Raw genomic sequence first — 21,115 nt, 5'->3', positions numbered from 1 at the left:
GTATTCCAGAGCTTCATGGATGAAATACTCCGAGAGTTCCTGAACCGCTTCGTTCTTGTATAAATTGATGACATCCTCATCTTCTCCAATAACCAAACGGAACATCAACGTCATGTCTTGCAAGTGCTCCAACGGCTCCGCGAATTCTCCCTGTTCCTGAAGGCGGAAAAGTGCATGTTTCACCAGACTTCCATCGAGTTCTTAAGTTACCACCTCAATGCGGAAGAAGTCAGAATGGATGATCGTAAGACCCAAGCCATTACCTCTTGGCCCACTCCCAAGTCAATCTAGGACTTACAGAGATTCCTGGGTTTTGCAAACTTTTACTGTCGATTTATAAACAAGTACAGCATGATAACAGCCCCGTTAACATGACTCCTGAAAGAAAAACCGAAAATCCTCCACTGGAACCCTGAAGCTGAACACACTTTCCAAACGCTCAAGACCGCCTTCATCACTGCTCTGCTACTCCAGCATCCAGATCCTTAGAAAAAATTCATTGTAGAAGTAGACGCTTCAACGACAGGCGTTGGGGCTATTCTGTCACAATACCCTGAAAATTCATCCAAACCCATGCCGTGTGCCTTCTTTTCCCGAAGGTTATCCCCCACAGAAAGAAACTACGACATTGGCAACCGGGAACTCTTAGCTGTGAAACTTGCCTTGGAAGAATGGAGACACTGGTTGGAAGGGGCCAGACATCCATTCCTCGTCCTTACTGACCATAAGAACCTCCAGAAGCCAAGAGACTTAACCCTCGCCAAGCACAATGGGCTCTGTTTTTTACCCGATTTCATTTCCAGATAGCCTACCATCCAGGATCAAAGAAAACGAGAGCAGATACTCTGTCCCGCCTCCATGCTCCCGAGGAAACTTTAGAAGAACCCGAGCCCATTTTACCCGCCAAACTATTTGTAAATCCCATCCAATGGGACCTCGATGAACAGATCTGTGAGCTATCACAAGACTTACCCGTTCCTCCAGAATGTCCCGCAAATAAAATCTACGTACCTGAAGATCTCCGCACTTCTCTCATCTCCTCCGCTCACTCCTCCATTGGGACAGGTCACCCCGGCGTCAACAAAACTTGCTCCACACTTTAACAAAAATGCTGGTGGCCAAGAATGCTGAGCGATATCAAGACGTTTATTCAGGTATGCACACTCTGTACCATAAGCAAGGTACCACGCCAATTACCCTCCGGAAAACAAGTCCCGTTACCCATCCCTTACCGCCCCTGGTCCCACATCAGAATCGACTTTGTCACTGACCTTCCAGTTTCAGACGGAAACGTATGTATCCTCGTAGCCATCGACCGATTCTCCAAAGCATGTAAACTGATCCCTCTAAAAGCCCTGCCTACTGCCCTTGACACAGCTGAATTACTCTTCGAGCATGTATTCCACAATTTTGGCATCCCTGAAGACATTGTGTCCGATAGAGGGCCCCAGTTTACCTCTCGGGTATGGCGGGCATTCTTCACCCTCCTTAATGTCACCATTAGCTTAACTTCCGGTTACCACCCACAGACAAACGGGCAAACGGAGCGAAAGATTCAGGACATCAGCCGTTTCCTCAGAACGTTCTGCCACTCCAACCAACATCTCTGGAGTCGCTACTTAGTCTGGGCAGAATACGCTCAAAATTCCCTCCGGCAAGCATCCACAAACATGACTCCATTCCAGTGCATCTTAGGCTATCAGCCCCCACTGTTTCCCTGGTCCGGTGAACCCTCCAAAGTCCCCACCGTAAATACCTGGATGCAAGACAGTGAAAGAGTTTGGGATCAGGCACATCACCACCTTCAACAGGCAATAAACCGCCACCGACTATTTGCTGATACTCACCGTCGTTAAACTCCCACTTACCAGCCTGGACAATTGGTATGGCTCTCCACCCATGACATTCGATTGAAGCAACCCTGCCGTAAACTAAGCCCCAAGTACATCGGTCCCTTCCCGGTGAAAAAACAAATCAACCCCGTCACTTACCGACTTCGCTTACCTGCCCAGTATCAGATACACCCCACCTTTCTGTTTCCTCTGCAGACCCGGTCCCTGACGAAAACCCCCCAGTACCACCCGTAGAAGCCGAGCCCATCTACACAGTAAAGGAAATACTGGACTCCCGACGTCATGGTGGTCGACTCGAGTGTCTGATAGACTGGGAGGGTTATGGTCCGGAAGAAAGGTGTTGGGTACCTCGTCATGATATCCTTGATCCTAATATGCTCACCGAATTCCATACTCAGTATCCAGGGAAACCAGCTCCACGACCCCGCGGCAGACCCCCACGACGTCGGAGGACTAGGTCCGCTGACGCGGACCCTGGAGGGGGGGGTAATGTCAGGGACCAGTCAAGCCCGGTCCCATACATCTCACAACGATCACGTTCACCTGAATACTAATTACCCGCACCTGTTCACCATCAGCAACCTCATCACAGGAACAGTATAAAACACTCACCACAGCCCCAGTTCAGCGTCAAACCTCCAACAGGAACGGACCATCGAATGCGGTCTCATGATTAACCGATGCACCGCAGATTCTATGACGTAAAGTATACTTACCTTTGAATACTAACCTCTGTGTCATTATTCTACTGTCTCTAGAATTCCTGAGCACTACCCCATGGCCTGAAATCCAGCGATTCCCCAAATCTCCTGTGTTGTCTCCGAGCCTGCTTGAAGCCTCCGTTTCTGAGAGTGATCTGTGGAAGAGACAAGCATTAACAATCTGTGACTGAGTGACATTGACATCTGCAAAAGACGTACTCACCTGCTTACACCTCGCACTGAGTGATTTGCACCGAACCTGCACCTGAAAACATTGCGTACTTACCTTGCCTTTACAATCTTGTAAATAAAGTACTGTGCTTGGATTCACTTACCTCTGGCTCTTGTCTATGTCCTGACACCTATATTATTAAAAATATATTATCATTACAAATATTTGGATCGTCCCTTATTATGTACCTTATTTTCTTAAAGAGTAAACACTTATTTTATACAAGAATAAACATTATAAATAAAGAATAAAAGAAAAAATCTCAATTAGAGATCTCAATTAGAGACTCAGTTAACTTCAGAAATTTTCCATTTCTGAAGTTAACTGGCAACTCTAATGATGATATAATTATCTTTTGGCTCCCCTGGCAGTGGCACCTTAATCAAAAGAAAAACAACAAACAAACAAAAAATTCCCCGTTGTAGGCGATATGCAAGCGAATAATAGATTTAAAAAAAAAGAAAAAAGTGGGTGCTTGGTTTCGGAAAACGAATACAGCTCATAAAAAATGATATGATGAAAAAGTCATGCTAACATATTATAAATTCATAGAAATAATTTAAGCAATTAAAACCTTTTTTATACTAGATTCAACTTGAATTTGAATACTATTAAACTGACTTTAAAATCTCAAGGAGTTTATAATTTGAAACGATAAAATGTCACAGTGCATGTTAAATAGCCTAAATGAACTTGTATCTTATATAGTATCCGAAGACCTTGATTGCATGTTAGGATAAAACTAACAATATAATTTGATTTTTTTTTTCTTTTTTAAATGAACAATTCCTGTATAAAATGGGACAGCAACCTTTATATCAAACATTTTGAAATCGTCCACAGCTGAGCAACGCGAGAGGCAGGTTCTGCGCAGAGCGGGCGAAGTGAAGTCATTTTCAGATGCAATGGGGAAAAAAAAAACCTGGATAAAAACATACACAAAACTTGTAAATAGTTAACAACATAGCCTAGATTAGGCCCATACTCTGTTCCTAAGTATATAATGTAATTTTTTTCAACCCACGGTAACACATTTTAACTGATTAATCGCCTATTTTCGTTTGCTGCATGTTTTTTGTTTTGTTTTTTTGTCAGAGGAAAAAAAAAAGTCATCTATAAGTTGCATTTTATTACATTCAGAATTTATAACGGCAGGCCTAATAATGTTATAGGTGCCAACAGGATATTTTTAGTTCCCCTCACTTTACAACAAATACTTTACATTTAATAAATTTATCAGAACAGAACAATAATTAAAAATGTATAATTCTAATGGATAAATATAATTGCAGTATATGTTGCTTAGTTATAAAAAAAATAAAAATAATAATAACAATTTAAAGGAAACATAAGGTAAGGTTGGGTTCTCTCATTCTGGAGAAATCCAAACGTATCCATATTCGTGATGTTGCCCATTTGAAAATAGGCTTTGTAGTTCACGCGTGTTTCAGTATTCGACGGAAAAAAATCATAATGAACAAAAATATGCCAAAGTGAACGGCTGCACTGTTTCCAATGAATATGTGCGCGTGAGGCACTAACGCAATCAAACAGCTGAAACAGAAAATACTCCATTTTTGGTCACACATAAGACATAATTCGAAAATGCAAACTGTTAGCAGTTAGAAAAATCAAGAATAATAAAAATTATTTCTAAATGCTGGACTGTTCTCATTTCGCTCTGCATATGGAACCTGAAGACTTTTTTTTTGTTTGTTTTTTTAACCAAGAATGAACCGAAATGGGCCTAAGACTATCCCACGTTTTGAAATTGACTCACTGTAAATTTTCTAATGGTCTTTAAAGATGTTACAATGTTATATTATAATGTTGTTGTTTTACTTCCTCCTTTCATCTCCATTAACAAACCAACATTTTACAATTACATTCAGTTCGCAATCCGTCCCTTTGCGTCACCTGGCGGTAGTTTCTCGAATGATTTTAAAACGTGACTGACTTGCAGTTAACGCCGCGGCCCTGTGGTGGTTGTCCACCTACTGTATGTCCCCACTGGATGCTACAAATGCCTCGTTTGTAATGGGTTTTATTTTTTTTGTCTTGTCGTGCTGGGAAACGGCATCACAGTATGGTAAGGGGTGCAACATTTCCGTCACACACTTGAGGAATTCGGCCAATCACAATGCACTGGATAGCTGGCCAATCAGCATACAAAAATCAATGTGTTTCCAAAAGGCAGGGCATAGAGGAGCAAACAACAATGTACATTGTGGAAAATTATGTGTTTTTTGAACCTTAAACCACATAAACACATTGCATAACACCAAATACACAAAATAATGTTCTTTTTACCAACGTAATATGATCCCTTTAACACTGTGTTTTTTGGTAATTAACTTAATGGAAAACAAGAAATAAAACAAAAAAATGGAAGTACTTGAAACTCAAACCTCAGAATCTCCAGCTTACAGCTCTTCAATCCATCAGAAAGAAGCTTCACTCCAGAATCCTGCAGGTCATTGTTACTCAGGTCCAGCTCTCTCAAGACAGAGTTTGAGGATTGTAAAGCTAAAGACAAACTTTCACAGGACTGAGCAGTGAGATTACACTGACATAGCCTGTGTAAAGAACAAAACAAATAGTGACATTAATATGTTTATAAGGTATAATCTGGAGCGCACGCAGGCAAAATTGCCAGGTAACCGTGATAAGTGTTCATATGTGTCCACACTACAGAGTGATAAAATGATAAAAGTAACATTGAAGTATTGAAGTTATTTATGTAATTAAGTGATGACTGAGCATTAGTGATAATACTTGCTGTTAATAAAACAGAATCACGCTGAAAAACAGCTGTGTTTACACTGCAAAGCTTCATGTATAGATTTGATCTTTTGACCAGGTCTAATTTTTGTCCAACCTGTTCACATTCTTTTAGAGGTACTGTTATGACCATCTAGGGAAAAAGCACAACATGAAAGGACTTGTGTGGAAAAAAAATGCAAAAACAATAACAGTTTATTGGGAGTTTTGGTTCGGGAGCCGACAAGGCCAAAACAACAAACAAAAACTTCTACGTTTTAGACTTCTACCTTACCTAAACAAAGAAAAAAAATATAATTCATGACCCTAACTACCTAACCCAAAAACAGATCAAATGTTCCCAAAAAGAAATGGCGTCATGGCAAAATCTTAATTTACAATATTTACAGTATCTAGAAAACTATTTACAGATGAGCAAACAAACTGAAAGGGCAATCCAAAATTAGTGTCAAACAGGCAAAGTATGTCTGGCTACAATGTTCTTCCGAAAGATGCAGTGCTAATGCGCCAAAAGTTACATGTTGTAACTTTAAGACATGCATTGTAAATGATATATGTATTTACATTAATTCCGCTGGTGATCACTTTCAGGGTTCTGAATAGCCAAACACAGGGTTCTGAATAGCTGTAAATAAAACTTATTATATTGACAACAGATGGTTCTTTGACTTTAACCCTCTGGGGTCTTAGGGTGTTTTGGGCCCCTGGAGAAGTTTTGACATGCCCTGAGATTTGTGTTGTTTTCAGTATCTTAAAAACATATTAATGGCTAAGCTTTAATAACACTGTAATCAGCACAAAGTGGGCTACAATAATATGTGAGCAGCATGTATGTACATACATGATTGTGTTTTTCAGAAAGCAACATTTTTGCGTGGTTAGTGAAAAACTAAAATTTTTAAATTACTTGAATAAAGCCATAAAACACATACAGAACAGTGGTTTACATGACTTTTGAGAATTGGATCTTGTAGTCTAGAGGTTCTGCTTCAAAATTATATGAAAATCATCTTGTTTACTCGTTCACAGAAAACAATATATTGATTTAAATATTTCTAAGACACTTTTTGTGTAGAAGGGTCTATGCGAGAGGGCATCAACTATCATGCATCATGATGGGATTCACACCTGAGAAGACAAAGGCCCGCATAATGAGCTGCATAATGAGCCTTTCGGTCAGGTGTGTGACAGAGAGAAGAGTTACAAGAAAGAATGTGAGGACAAAATACATTTTTTGTACTAATTTTTTGTTTGTAGTTAATTTAGAATATATTTAACTATCAAACAAAATAACTTTAGAAGTTATTAATAACACAGAAGACACAATCAGGGCAAAACTGTGCAATTAAACTCTTTCACATAGTACACGGAATTGAACAGCTATACATCTTTGTGCCACTCTAGGAAACAGTTCCTTTTCAGCTGAACACACAAGTGAACATCACATGCCTGGCATTTCCAAGGAGTGTCCTGCCTCTTACCATGCTTTGCTTTGCAAAGCACACAGGTCCGGCAACCAGTAGTGACCAGTATCACCCACTGCACACCTCAGACCACTTCCTCATTACTGCTAACCTAGCACTTACTCCTGAAGCAGCACACACTCCAACACAGGTCACCTTTCGACAGAACCTACGCTCACTCTCTCCATCTCACCTATCCTATGCGGTTTCATCCTCACTTCCTTCAATCTCGCAGTTTTCAGCTCTGGACACGAACAGTGCTACTGACACTCTTTGCTCCACTCTAACCTCTTGCTTGGACAACTTTTGCCCACTGTCGTCTAGACCAGCACGCACCACCCCATCTGCCCCCTGGCTGTCCGATATATTCTGTGAACATCACTCTAAACTCAGGGCTGCAAGAGAGGAAATGGCATAAATCAAGTAACTCTACCCACCTCAGTGTGTATCAGTCTCTTCTCTCTTCCTTCTCTGCAAATGTCTTCATGCTAAAACATCATACTACCACAACAAAATTAACAACTGTTGTGATGCTCGCACACTCTTCAAAACTTTCTCTTCTCTTCTTAATCCACCCTCCACCTCCTCCTCCATCGACTCTTACAGCTGACGACTTTGCAGTTTTCTTCACAAATAAGACAAGAACCATCAGTGACCAATTCTCCACACCGCAGACTGAGGATAACTTCACAAAGACTAATGCACATTCTCCTCCTTCTCTCCACTCTCAGAGACAGACGTTTCCAAACTTATCCTGTCCAGTCATCCTACTACTTGTCCACTTGATCCGATCCCCACTCACCTCCTTCAAGCGATTTCTTCTTCAGTCATACCTTCACTTACTCACATTATCAACTCCTCTCTTCACTCTGAAACATTTCCCTCAGCATTTAAGCAGGCTCGGGTAAGCCCACTGCTGAAGAAACCATCTCTAAATCCAGCACTTCTAGAAAACTACAGACCGGTATCCCTTCTTCCATTCATTGCAAAGACACTTGAGCGAGCGGTGTTCAACAAGCTCTCTGTAATGGGCTCGTATCTGCATTGCAGTTTTCATCTTGGCCTGCAGGGGTCACTCTCAAGGAGTACTGTGTCATGTTCCCTCCAGAACTGCAGATGGCTCTTGCCCCATGAACTCTAGCCCTATGGTCTCTCCGCTCCTCCAGAGGGCGTCATTGCCCCGTACCATGTTCAGTGCTCTGCTCATCAGTGTTGATTCCTCACACCTGTGTGTGACCCTTTATAAGTCTGTTTGTTCCCTGCTATTGTGTTCAGTCTTGAGCCTATGCTTCCTGTGTATCCAGTTGCTAAGCTAAGTTTGATTGTGCTTATATTTTTGGACCCTTGTGTCTTTTTTTTGTTTAATGGTAGCTAAGTTTGCTATGTTTATTTTGTACTTTGTTTTCTCTAGTAAAGATTATTGTTACTTTTTGAAGATTCAAGCCCCTTGGCCTTTTTTGCTCTTTTGCTCTTCCGCTCTTGGGTTTAACAGTCTGGGAGTAGCTCAGTGAGTAAATTCACCCTCTTAGAGCACCAGAGACCCAGGTTCAATCCCTGCTTGAGGCAGCCCCGTTACAGCAAGACTGAACCATGGAAGCAAACCCAGCGGAAGAGTCTTCACCACCCTCCAATGTGGAACGGATCCTAGCTGCACTCTCTGAGCAAGCCACTACCATTCAACGACATGATCAAACTCTGTCTCAAATTGTCCAAATTTTGAGCCTTCAGTCCCAGGCCTCTTCACCCCAAGAACTCCAACAGCCCCCTGATCCTCAACCTAGGTCCATGGTGACACTTCCTTCTGAGCCCAGATTACCAGCCCCAGAAAGGTTTGATGGAAGCCCTGAGAGATGCAGAGGATTTATTACCCAGTGTACTCTGGCCTTTCAACTACAACCAAGTTGTTTTCCCACTGAAAGCAGTAAGGTGGCCTACATCATTACTCTCCTCACCGGTAAGGCGCTCGAATGGGCCTCAGCTTTGTGGGATCAGAAGTCTCCACTAACCACAAACAGTCAACAGTTCTTCATGGAGATGAAGAGAGTTTTCCAACATCCAGCCAGTGGAGGTGATGTCGATCGTCGCCTGCTGAATCTCTCTCAAGGTATCCGGAGCGCAGCTGAGTTCACCATAGAGTTTTGCACTCTGGCGGCTGAGAGTAGATAGGATCAAAGAGCCCTAAGAGCGACCTTCCACCATGCTTTGTCATCAGAGCTCAAAGACGAGTTGGCATTCCGAGACCCTGCCCCTGACCTTGAGTCCCTCATTGATGTAGCTATCCGGGTTGACCATCGCCTCAGAGAACGCCAGATAGAGCGGCAGCGTGAGACCAGCTTATTTGAGGCCACCAGTCCTGTTAAATTATCTCCTCCTCTTGTGGACATGGATGAACCCATGCAGTTGGGGGGAACTTGGATATCCCAGTCCGAACGTAATAGGAGGATGAGAGATAGATGCTGCCTCTACTGTGGCAAGCCAGGACACTTTCGTGCCAACTGTCCTGAGCTTTCGGGAAAAGCCAAGTCTCGTTCTGGAGTAGGGGGGCCTGGGCGAGAATAGGAACCATCCCCTGCTCAGCAACCTTAGGTTTGAGGATCCAGGCCACAATCACCATGGGCCAGCAACACCATCAAGTATGTGCCTTTGTAGACTTTGGGGCCGCCAGGAATTTTATGGACTTTAAGATGGCCCAAAGTCTTGCAATTCATCCTGTGACTCTCCAAGAACCCCTTAACATTACTGCAGTTGATGGCAGCCCGCTGGGATCGGGTCGGGTCAGTGAGTGCACTCCACCTTTTCAGTTAAAAGTAGGGAACCACCAGGAATTGATTCAGTTTTTATTAATTCATACTCCTAAACTCCCTATAATCCTCGGCTTACCATGGTTGACTGCTCATAACCCCAATATTGACTGGTCCAGAGGAGTTGTCACAGAGTGGGGAACACACTGCCAACTGTCAGATACTGCTTTCTGCTGTCCACCTGAGCTGAAGTCTGTCCAAGAATCAATGTCCAGCAACCCCAAAAGCAATTCCATCTTTAGGCTCAAAGCCCCGTCCGTGGAAGTCATGGCTATTCCTAGGATCGAACCAGTCACTATCAAGCCCCCTCTTTACCCTCCCGAGCCATTCCGAGTTCCCCCGGAATACACGGACCTCCTCGAAGTCTTTAGTAAGGTCCAAGCTGCCACACTGCCCCCCCACAGATCATACGACTGTGCTATTGAGCTGATGCCAGTAACTTGCCCACCCCGTGGAAGGCTCTTTTCCCTCTCTGGCCCTGAGAGATTAGCTATGGACAAGTATCTGAAGGAAGCTCTAGATATTGGATTCATTCGTCCTTCCACATCACCGGCAGGAGCCGGTTTCTTCTTTGTTGAAAAGAAGGATGGTAGTCTCAGACCTTGTATTGATTATCGAGGCTTAAATAAACATCACAATCAAGAATCATTACTCCATCCCACTTATGACCACAGCCTTTGAGATCCTGCAGGGGGCCACCATCTTTACCAAACTGGACCTCCGAAATGTATACCATCTTGTCAGGATCCGGGAGGGGGACGAATGGAAGACTGCATTTAATACCCCGACAGGCCACTACGAGTACCAGGTAATGCCATTCGGGCTGGTTAATGCTCCTGCTGTCTTTCAGGCCTTTATTAATGATGTCCTTAGAGAGATGCTGAATATATTTGTGTTTGTTTACTTGGATGATATTTTGATATTCTCCCGCAACCTCCAAGAACACATTCAGCATGTCAGACAGGCCCTGACCCAGCTGTTGAAGCACAAGCTCTTTGTTAAGCTGGAGAAGAGCGAGTTCCATGTCCCAGCTGTCTCATTTCTCGGCTTCCATGTGTCCAAGGGCAGCCTCCAGGTGGATCCAGGCAAGATCCGAGCAGTCTTGGACTGGCCCCGACCCACTTCAGTCAAGCAGGTACAGCGCTTTCTGGGGTTCTCTAATTTCTACAGGAGATTCATAAGAAATTTTAGTTCTATTTCAGAACCTCTCTCCTCACTCACAAGGAAGTCTAACAGGCCATTCATGTGGACCAGCGATGCCGACCATGCCTTCAATACACTGAAACAACGCTTCACATCTGCCCCCATTCTAACTCTCCCAGACCCAGAGCTGCCCTTTGTCCTGGAGGTGGATTCCTCAGATGTGGGGGTAGGAGCGGTCTTGTCACAGAAGTGTAAGAGTGATTCTAAACTTCACCCATGTGCTTTTTTTTCCCGCCGTCTTACCCCAACAGAGAAATTATGACATTGGGAACAGGGAGCTGTTGGCCATTAAGATGGCATTGGAGGAGTGGAGGCACTGGCTTGAAGGTGCAAAACACCCATTCCTCATCTGGACGGACCATCAAAATCTCACCTACATTCGAGATGCCAAGAGGTTAAACTCCCGACAAGCCCATTGGGCCCTTTATTTTAACCGGTTCAACTTCATTCTCTCTTATCACCCAGGTTCCAAGAATCTCAAGCCAGATGCACTCTTGAGGCAGTTTGAACCACCTGAGAGGGAGTTGTGCCCAGAAACCATCCTCCCCACAGCCAGGGTGATAGCCCCCATCCAGTGGGATATTGAGACCGCCGTCAGGAGAGCCCAACAGCAACAGCCTGGTCCAGGTAATGGCCCTGTAGGGCGTCTCTTTGTCCCAAATTGTATGCGCTCTGAGGTCCTGCAGTGGGCACATGCATCCCTCCCCTCCGGACACCCGGGAACCACTAGAACCTGCAAGCTTGTTCAGAGGAAGTTTTGGTGGCCCAAGTTACAGAGAGATGTTAGGGCCTTTGTCTCTGCCTGTCCAGTGTGTGCCCAGTGCAAGGAGTCAAGAACTCACCCTCATGGTTTACTGCACCCACTGCCTATCCCGAGACGTCCATGGTCTCACATCTCCCTGGATTTCGTCACAGGCTTGCCCCCATCTCAGGGAAACACAGTAATTCTGGTGGTGGTAGATCGATTCTCTAAGACTTTTCACCTCTTACCCATGCCCAAGCTCACACAGCTAACCAAACTGCAGAACTTCTGATGAAACATGTTCAGAATCCACGGCTTTCCCCAGGATATGATTTCTGATCTGGGGCCCCAGTTTACACCCTTGTTTTGGAAGGCATTTGGTCGGCTCATTGGGTCCTCCATCAGCATGTCCTCTGGCTTCCACCCCCAGTCCAAACTGAGAGGGTAAATCAGGACATTGAGAAGACACTGAGGTGTCTGGTCGCTGACAACCAATCCACTTGGAGCTCTTGGTTAATTTGGGCTGAATTCACTCATAACACTCTGTACCACTCTTCTTTAGGCATGTCCCCCTTTGAGTGTCTCTATGGATTCCCCCCCCTGTGTTTCCAGGACAGGAGCCAGAGGTTGACACCCCAGCTGCCACACAGCTTGTCCGTCGTTGTCGACTTTCCTGGAAGAGGGCCCGTGCAGCCCTAGTGAGGGGCGGCCCGACTTCAATGGAGGCAGGCTAACCGAAGGAGGAGAGCAGGACCCTCATTTCGTCCAGGACAAAGAGTGTGGCTCTCTACCCGAGATCTTCCCTTGCGAGTGGAATCCCGTAAGCTGGCTCCAAGATACATTGGTCCCTTCAAGATCCTCAGAAAGATTAATCCGGTTTCCTTTCGTCTTCTCCTGTCCAGGTCCATGAAAATCCATCCTACTTTCCATGTTTCTCAATTAAAACCAGTTGTTTGTTCCACTTTGTCTCCAGCCAGTAAATCTGCCCCAGCTCCTTGCATGATTGATGGTCAGCCAGTGTACACCGTCCGCAGGCTGCTGGATTACCGCCGGGTACGTGGAAGGGTTCAGTACCTGGTAGACTGGAAGGGTTATGGCCCGGAGGAACAGACCTGGGTTTCGGCTCGGGATATCTTGGATAAGGCTCTCATCTTAGAGTTTCACCAAAACCCCAAGGAGACCGTCAGGGGAACGTCAGGAGCCATTCCTAGGGGAGGGGATCCTGTAATGGGCTCATATCTGCATTGCAGTTTTCATCCTGGCCTGCAGGGGTCACTCTCAATGAGTACTGTGTCATGTTCCCTCCAGAACTGCAGATGGCTCTTGCCCCATGAACTCTAGCCCTATGGTCTCTCCGCTCCTCCAGAGGGCGTCATTGCCCCGTATCATGTTCAGTGCTCTGCTCATCAGTGTTGATTCCTCACACCTGTGTGTGACCCTTTATAAGTCTGTTTGTTCCCTGCTATTGTGTTCAGTCTTGAGCCTATGCTTCCTGTGTATCCAGTTGCTAAGCTAAGTTTGATTGTGCTTATATTTTTGGACCCTTGTGTCTTTTTTTGTTTAATGGTAGCTAAGTTTGCTATGTTTATTTTGTACTTTGTTTTCTCTAGTAAAGATTATTGTTACTTTTTGAAGATTCAAGCCCCTTGGCCTTTTTTGCTCTTTTGCTCTTCCGCTCTTGGGTTTAACAGTCTGGGAGTAGCTCAGTGAGTAAATTCACCCTCTTAGAGCACCAGAGACCCAGGTTCAATCCCTGCTTGAGGCAGCCCCGTTACACTCTCTATGTTCCTTGTACAGAACAACCTCCTGGACAGCAACCAATCTGGCTTCAAAAGCGGCCACTCAACTGAGACTGCCCTGCTCTCGGTTACTGAAGCCCTGCGACTGGCGAGAGCAGCTTCCAAATCCTCCGTACTCATCTTGCTGGACCTGTCTGCTGCTTTTGACAATGTTAATCACCAGATTCTCCTGTCCACCCTCAGAAAGATGGGCATCTCTGGAACCGCACTCCTGTGGTTTAAGACCTACCTTTCTGATAGATCCTTCAGGGTGTCTTGGAGGGGTGAACTTTCTAATTCACAACAACTTGCTACTGGGGTTCCTCAAGGCTCACTACTTGGACCACTTCTCTTCTCCATCTACATGACGTCATTAGGATCTGTCATCCAGAAGCATGGCTTTTCCTATCACTGCTACGCTGATGACACTCAACTCTACTTCTCATTCCAACCAGATGACCCGACGGTAGTTGCTCGCATTTCAGCCTGTCTGAGTGACATTTCTAGCTGGATGAATGACCATCACTTTCAGCTCAGCCTTACTAAGACAGAACTGCTGGTGGTTCCAGCTAACCCATTGTTTTATCACAACTTCTCTATACAGCTGGGTTAGTCAACCATAACTTCTTCCAGGACAGCCAGAAACTTAGGAGTTGTGATGGATCATCAGTTAAGCTTCACAGACAACATTGCTACAACGACCCAGTCCTGCAGATTTGCCTTATACAACATTAGGAAGATTAGACCCTAGATTAGACCCTTCCTGTCAGAGCAAGCCACCCAACTTATTGTCCAAGCTCTTGTTCTCTCCAGACTGGACTATTGTAATGCTCTCCTGGCGGGCCTTCCTGCATGTACTATCAAGCCTCTGCAACTGATCCAGAATGCAGCAGCGAGGGTTGTCTTCAATGAGCCAAAAACAGCTCACGTTACTCTTCTCCTCATCAGGTTACACTGGCTACAAGTAGCCACTTGCATCAGATTCAAGGTACTGATGCTTGCCTACAAGACGGCCACTGGCACGGCACCAACATACCTAAGCTCACTAGTTCAATCTTATGTGCCCTCCAGAACAACAAAAAACGAAAATAAACGACGCCTTAAGGTGCCATCCCAAAGAGGTTCAAAATCACTCTCACAGACCTTTTCCTGGACTGTGACCAACTGGTGGAATGACCTCCCGATCTCAATTCGAACAGTTGAGTCTTTACTCATTTTCAAAAAAGATCTAAATACTCATCTTTTCCGCCAGCACTTAACCAACTAATACTAAGCACTTACCTTTTCTTTTCTTGTCTAGTCGCTTTGGATAAAAGCATCTGCTAAATGATTAAATGTAAATGTAAATGTAAATGTAGTGGCACCTGAGGCCTGCTCAACTCCTGGAAAAGGCACATGGTCAGCATTGGTCCATTTTGGTGGTATTGGTGTATGTGGTGTGACACACCACAGAGCTCTGCAACTAGATCTTCCATAAACTCCTTGTGGCTCATGGTGCCATTAAGCTCTTTGTGTACAATAAAAGCATTGGTGGCAGCAATATCCAAGAAGTGTAGAAATAGCTTTCTGTACCACTTCACTGTTTTGTGCTGTGTACTGTTGTACTGTAACAGCTAATCAGACAGGTCAGCTGGTTGTAGGCAGTCACAGGTGCAGGACATGGAAAACTCTTTGTCCTCCATCCATTTTGTGTTTTCACACTCCTCTGCACATTGTCTCCTTTATAAGCAGCATGGATGGTGGAACACCTCTCGTGTGTCCATCCATTTCACAAACACAAGATGTTTGTCTCGAATCCACCTGATGGAGCCCCTCTCAGATTTTTTGGTGAGTGAGTTAGCTGCATTTCAAGGGCAGTCTTTCCTGTTGTCTCTGTAAGTCCCACATGCACAAAACTTCAAAGCAAACAAGTCTGTTAGGAGCTTGGGACTAGTGTAAAAATTATCCATGTATACATGGTACCCAGAGCCCAAAACTGTACGGTCTAACAGAGATGTCACAGCGTCATATGACAGTCCATGGGCTGTGGGAAAGTTGTTCTTTCATGTGTAAACAGCAAAATCTACAGTATATCCATTTGATGAGTCCACAAGAACAAACAATTTGAAGCCCCACCTGGTTGGCTTGGCTTTCATGTACTGAGTCATTCCTTTGTTTGCGTTGCATGCCACCATTCTTTCATCCACTGCCAAATTTTTTCTTGGATGATAGATGGCCTTACATGCATGCCGGATAGTGTCCATGAGGGGTCTGACCCTGAAAAGACGGTCGTGTTCAGCTGTGCCTCTCTTTCTGTCATTGTCCTGGTCTGCATCTGGGTGACTCATGTGCATGTTCCATGAAATGGTGCAGTTTCTGTCCCTTGACATTACTGTGGCAGGAACAGAGAAAAGGAAAAGGAAAGGAAAAGAGAAAAGATTGTCCTGCCACCAGTAGTCTCTGATGGAACTCAACTTCACCATGGCCAGGTAGAAGAGTATCCCAATTTAGCAGTACAGCTCATTGATGCTGATGTCTGTCCATTTATATTTATAGCCCTTTGCACATGCCCTGGCAGCCTGACCATTGGTGTTTCGACACAGAGTTGACACAGCAGTTTCAGAAAAAAAACTTTTTGAATAGACTCATGGGAGTGTGTGCATCACATGGTCTTAGCTGTGGTCCAGGTTCCTGAGTTGGCAGGAATCTCAGAGCCTGTGGAGACATGTCAACATCAGCCTCTGTTTTCCATGACCAAGTGGGATGCTTATTTGCTTTAGCTCTCTTTGCCACAGGTTCTTTTCCACTGTTATTGTCACATCTGAAAAAAAAGCATGCTGTTTACACAAATAAACTACATTATTAACATTATTATCTATAAGATTCTGAATGGAATTGAAAATTGAACAATACCTGCGTCCCTTTCCCGTGTGAGATGCAGGTAAAGGCGAGGGTGGTGTATTTGCAGTCCTAGAAAAAAAAGTATTGTAAACAACTGTTAGAATTTTTTAAAGTGTTGTAAATACTATAATAAATATAAAGTACAATACACTTTTCTATAGTATGGTTCAAAAAGACTATAGTATTTACTTTAAATTACTATAGTATTTTTTCATGTGGGATATAGGCATAACAAAAGTACAATTTCTATTAACCCATACAGGAAGATTTACTTATTGTGTCATCTTAACCACAAACAATGTTACCATATAGGCATAATAAAAGTACAACTACTGTGCACTTACTCAGTATGATTTTCCAGGAAACTCAAAACATGACACTCGGGTGCCTTTCTTGTGCAAGATGCCAGTGATGCAGCCACAGTCCTAAATGAAAATTGAAACTGTTGTTAGCAATTACCAGAAGATTCATAACTGATAATAAATTGCATCACTGATAAGAATTGACGCATATGTCTGTCGATGGACCACTTATCAGTGACATTTGCAGCTTTCTGATACATTTACACCTCAGATGATCGCCAGTATTGAACGCCAATAGCTGGGTATAACGCATTTAAAACATTTACCACATCAGAGATAAGTTGGTGAACAATTTCACTATTTGGAAAAATATAGTCTTAATCCACAATGTAAAAAAAAAATTATAAATACAAAAAAAACATGGTTAATTTTTGTAAGAGATGTAATATTTTATTAATGTTTATATTGGCCTATAGCATTATATATATTCTATTATATCATTATATAGGCTATACAGTGCCCTCCATAAGTATTGGAACAGTAAAGACAAAATTGTTATGTTTGCTGTGGAGTCAAGAAATCTGTAAATATGATTAAAAGATGAATATGAGACAAAACTACAGAATGTCACATTTTATTATTGGGTGATTCAACACAAAGATGTTTTACCAGCTAAGAAGATCAGCACTTTTAGAGTTTCATCTCCCTATCTGATGTGAGCCTAAGTATTGGAACAGTTGCCTCACAGGTCTTTCTAAGTGTTCAGCTGTGTCCTGTGGCATTAATTCTTCAGATATTAACCCTCAGGGGTCTGAGGGGTTTTGGGGGCCTGGAGAAGTTTTGACATCCCCTGAATTTTGTAACAATAACACTGTAATCAGTACAAAGTGGGCTACAATAATATGTAAATAGCATGTATGGACATAATTGTGTTTTTGAGAAAACAACGTTTATGCGTGGTTAGTAAAAAACTACAATTTTGAAGTCACTGAAATAAGGTCATAAAACACCTAGAGAACATTTGTTCACAAGACTGTCAAACCTGGAGCTTGAAGCCTAGAATTTTTGCTTCAAAATGATGTGAAAATCATCTTGTTTACTCACTCTTTTTGTTTCAAAAGGGCATATGCGAGTAGGCGTCAACTATCATGAATATTTGTGTGATTCACACCTGACAAGACAAAGGCCCGCATAATGAGCTGCATAATGAGCCTTTCAGTCAGGTGTGAGACAGAGAGAGAAGAGTTACAATAAAGAATGTGAGGACAAAATAAATGCATATATTTTAATGTTTGTAGTTTATTTAGAATATATTTAATTATCCCACAAAATAACTTGAGATTCACTTAACTGCAAGTGCAGTTAAACAGTTTATTAGAAACAATCAAAGCTGACTTTCAAAGCTGAATTTTTAGCATCATTACTCCAGTCACACGATCCTTCAGAGATCATTCTAATATTCTGATTTGCTACTCAAAAAAACATTTATTATAATTATTATTATTAATTTTGAAAAGAGATGAATTTTTTGATTAATTGAAAGAACAGCATCGTTTCTAACATGATTATTGTATTTATCATCACCTGTGTGCTAAATAAGTTTTATATATATATTGTGACGAGCGTCCCGAGAACAGATCAGCGTTGCCCTGGAAACAAATAGAAGACAACTAAGCTGAGTAATCACCGGCTGATCGGCCACACCTGAGACTCGTTTGCCCGCGGCCAGATAAGCCGTGCGAGGCCCGACAACGGGGAGTCTAATGTCTCCAAAGTGGCTGAGAACTAACCTGTGTTTGCTCCCTGTTTTTCTCCATACACCAGTGTGTGACCGATCAGTGACGGAACGAAACAGCACAGCAGAGCACCCAGCACTGGGAGACCCACGCGGAGAGCACTCGGACACTCAGCACGCACCTTACTCACAAAAATCCTCGATTGTGAATAAATCCACCCTCCGGGGTATTTATTTTGAGCTCTCCTTGTCGTGTGTTCCTTCCATCCCATGACAGATGGTGGAGAATGCGGGCAGAGGATCGAACGCATAATGCCATTAGTCCGGGACCATCTCGCCAAAGCACAACAAGCCCAACAACAGCATTATGACCGACCTGCCCAGCCGAGAGAGTTCCAAACGGGAGATCGGGTGATGGTGCTGGTACCCACAGCGGCGTGCAAATTTCTGGCCACCTGGCAGGGGCCCTACACGGTCGTTGAGAGAGTGAGTCCGGTGACATATCCGGTGCGCCAACCAGGAAAGCGAAACGCCGTTGTGGAACCAGTGACCGTGGACACGAACCCCGAGCTGTCAGCCGGACAGAAAACGGAATTACAACACCTGATTGGTCAGTTCTCGGATGTGTTCTCCACAGTCCCCGGGTGGACCAGTGTCCTCCAACACGACATCAAAACACCACCAGGGGTCGTCGTTAAGCAACGGCCCTACCGGATCCCAGAGGCTCGTCGGCAGGCTATTGAGGAAGAGATTCAACACATGCTGAAGTTGGGGGTAATTGAACCTTCCCGCAGTCCATGGTCCAGCCCAATCGTCCTGGTCCCAAAACCAAATGGCACCCTCCGCTTTTGTAATGACTTCCGCCGTCTCAATGAAGTCTCAGAATTTGATGGTTACCCGATGCCACGGGTGGATGAGCTGCTCGATCGCCTGGGGAGGGCCCGCTTAATATCCACCCTAGACCTCACCAAAGGATATTGGCAGGTGCCACTAACGGAGGAGGCCAAGCCCAAGACCGCTTTCTCCACACCCAGCAGTCACTGGCAATATCGGACCCTTCCCTTTGGCCTTCACGGGGCACCCGCAACCTTTCAGAGACTGATGGACGTCCTGCTGCGACCGCATCAGCAATACGCGGCTGCGTACCTCGATGACGTGGTCATTCATTCAGAGCGGTGGGAGGATCATTTGGACCATCTGCGGAGGGTGCTAAGGGAACTCCGGAGGGCCGGACTAACCGCCAACCCCCGAAAGTGTCACCTGGCCCTATTTGAAGCGAAGTATCTGGGGTTTCAGGTGGGCCGGGGCTTGATCAAACCACAAGAGAAGAAAGTCGAAGCTGTGCAGGCGGCCCCCCAGCCCAACACCAAGACTCAGGTACGAGCTTTTTTGGGGTTGGCGGGGTACTATCGTTGTTTTATCCCCAACTTCTCCTCCATAGCCGCCCCTCTGACAGACCTGACCAGGAAGGGGCAGCCCGAACGAGTGGTCTTGGGTGAAGAGGCAGACGAGGCGTTTAAAAGGATAAAGCAGGCGCTGACATCCGAACCAGTCCTACGCACCCCGGATTTCGGCTGCCCCTTCCTGTTACAAACGGATGCATCGGAAACAGGATTGGGAGGAAGTCAATTAGTACTATGCAAATGATCCTAAGTACACTGCAAATGATCCTAAGCATACAAGCTCATCTGTAAAGCTTGATGGAGGTGGTGTCATGGCATGGGCATGCATGGCTGTCTCTAGAACAGGACCTCTTAATTTTAATGATGACTTAATGTATGATGGCAGTAGCAGAATGAATTTGGAAGGGTACAAAATCATCTTGGCTACCAATATTCAAGAAAATGCCACCAATCTCATTAGAAAGCACTTCATATTGGATCAGGACAATGACCCAAAACACCCTGCCAGTTCCGTCAAGGACTTTATTAGGGCAAAGAAATGTAAAGTCTTAGATTGCCCAAATCAATCTCAAGATTTAAATCCGATTGAACATTAATTTCACCAGATGAAGAGGAGACTAAAGGCAGAAACTCCCCAAAACAAGCAACAGTTGGAATTGGCTGCATTAAAGGCTGGGGAAAAGCATTTCAAAGCAAAAGACCAAGAGTCTGGTGATGTCTATGGGTTGCAGACTCACTGCTCTGATTGCATGCAAGGGATCTGCAACTAAAGATTAGCTTTTAATCTTTTACATCTGCCTTAAATTCAACTGTTCCAATACTTATGCTCACATCAAATAGTGGGATGAACTCTAAAAGTACTGTCCTTTTTATTTGGTAAAACATGTATGTGTCGAAAGATCAAATAATAAAATGTGACTCCACAGCAGAGAAAGCAATTTTGTCTTTACTGTTCCAATACTTATGGAGGGCACTGTACATCATCATTATATATCATTGTATATAGTTAAATATGCGCTTTGTACAACATTCAAAAAAATAAGTGACTGGTAAGGAGATATTTCATATTACCAATTTTACTCTGAAAAGCTGATTTTAGTCAGACAATAGCCTGTTTGGAAACATCCAAATTTAGATATAAAATAGGCTATAGCTGAGCAACATTTTAAATCATGAAGGTAATAATAAAGGCTTACTTGTCAGGAATTCTATCCTCCGCTGGGTCCAGACATTCTTCAAAA

General features: G+C 44.0%; 1 protein-coding gene and 1 long non-coding RNA gene across 2 annotated transcripts in view; both read right to left on the bottom strand.

Moving 5' to 3' along the window:
- LOC109098242 (NACHT, LRR and PYD domains-containing protein 3-like) overlaps positions 1-21,115 on the bottom strand; it is a 59,628-nt gene that overhangs the window by 10,960 nt on the left and 27,553 nt on the right. The window contains 1 exon segment of the mRNA XM_042746686.1: positions 5,195-5,362. Within this exon segment, the coding sequence (XP_042602620.1) occupies positions 5,195-5,362 (168 nt within the window).
- On the bottom strand, positions 14,665-17,101 carry LOC122140642. The gene is made up of 3 exons (XR_006157230.1): positions 16,779-17,101; positions 16,447-16,503; positions 14,665-16,354 (listed from the first exon to the last, which is right to left on the bottom strand). It is a non-coding gene; the product is annotated as an uncharacterized LOC122140642 (long non-coding RNA).

This window comes from Cyprinus carpio, chromosome A4 (assembly GCF_018340385.1).
Source record: "Cyprinus carpio isolate SPL01 chromosome A4, ASM1834038v1, whole genome shotgun sequence".
NCBI classification, from domain to species: domain Eukaryota; kingdom Metazoa; phylum Chordata; class Actinopteri; order Cypriniformes; family Cyprinidae; genus Cyprinus; species Cyprinus carpio.
Note: the sequence above shows the minus strand (reverse complement) of the source record. Positions and strands in the feature narration are given on the sequence as shown.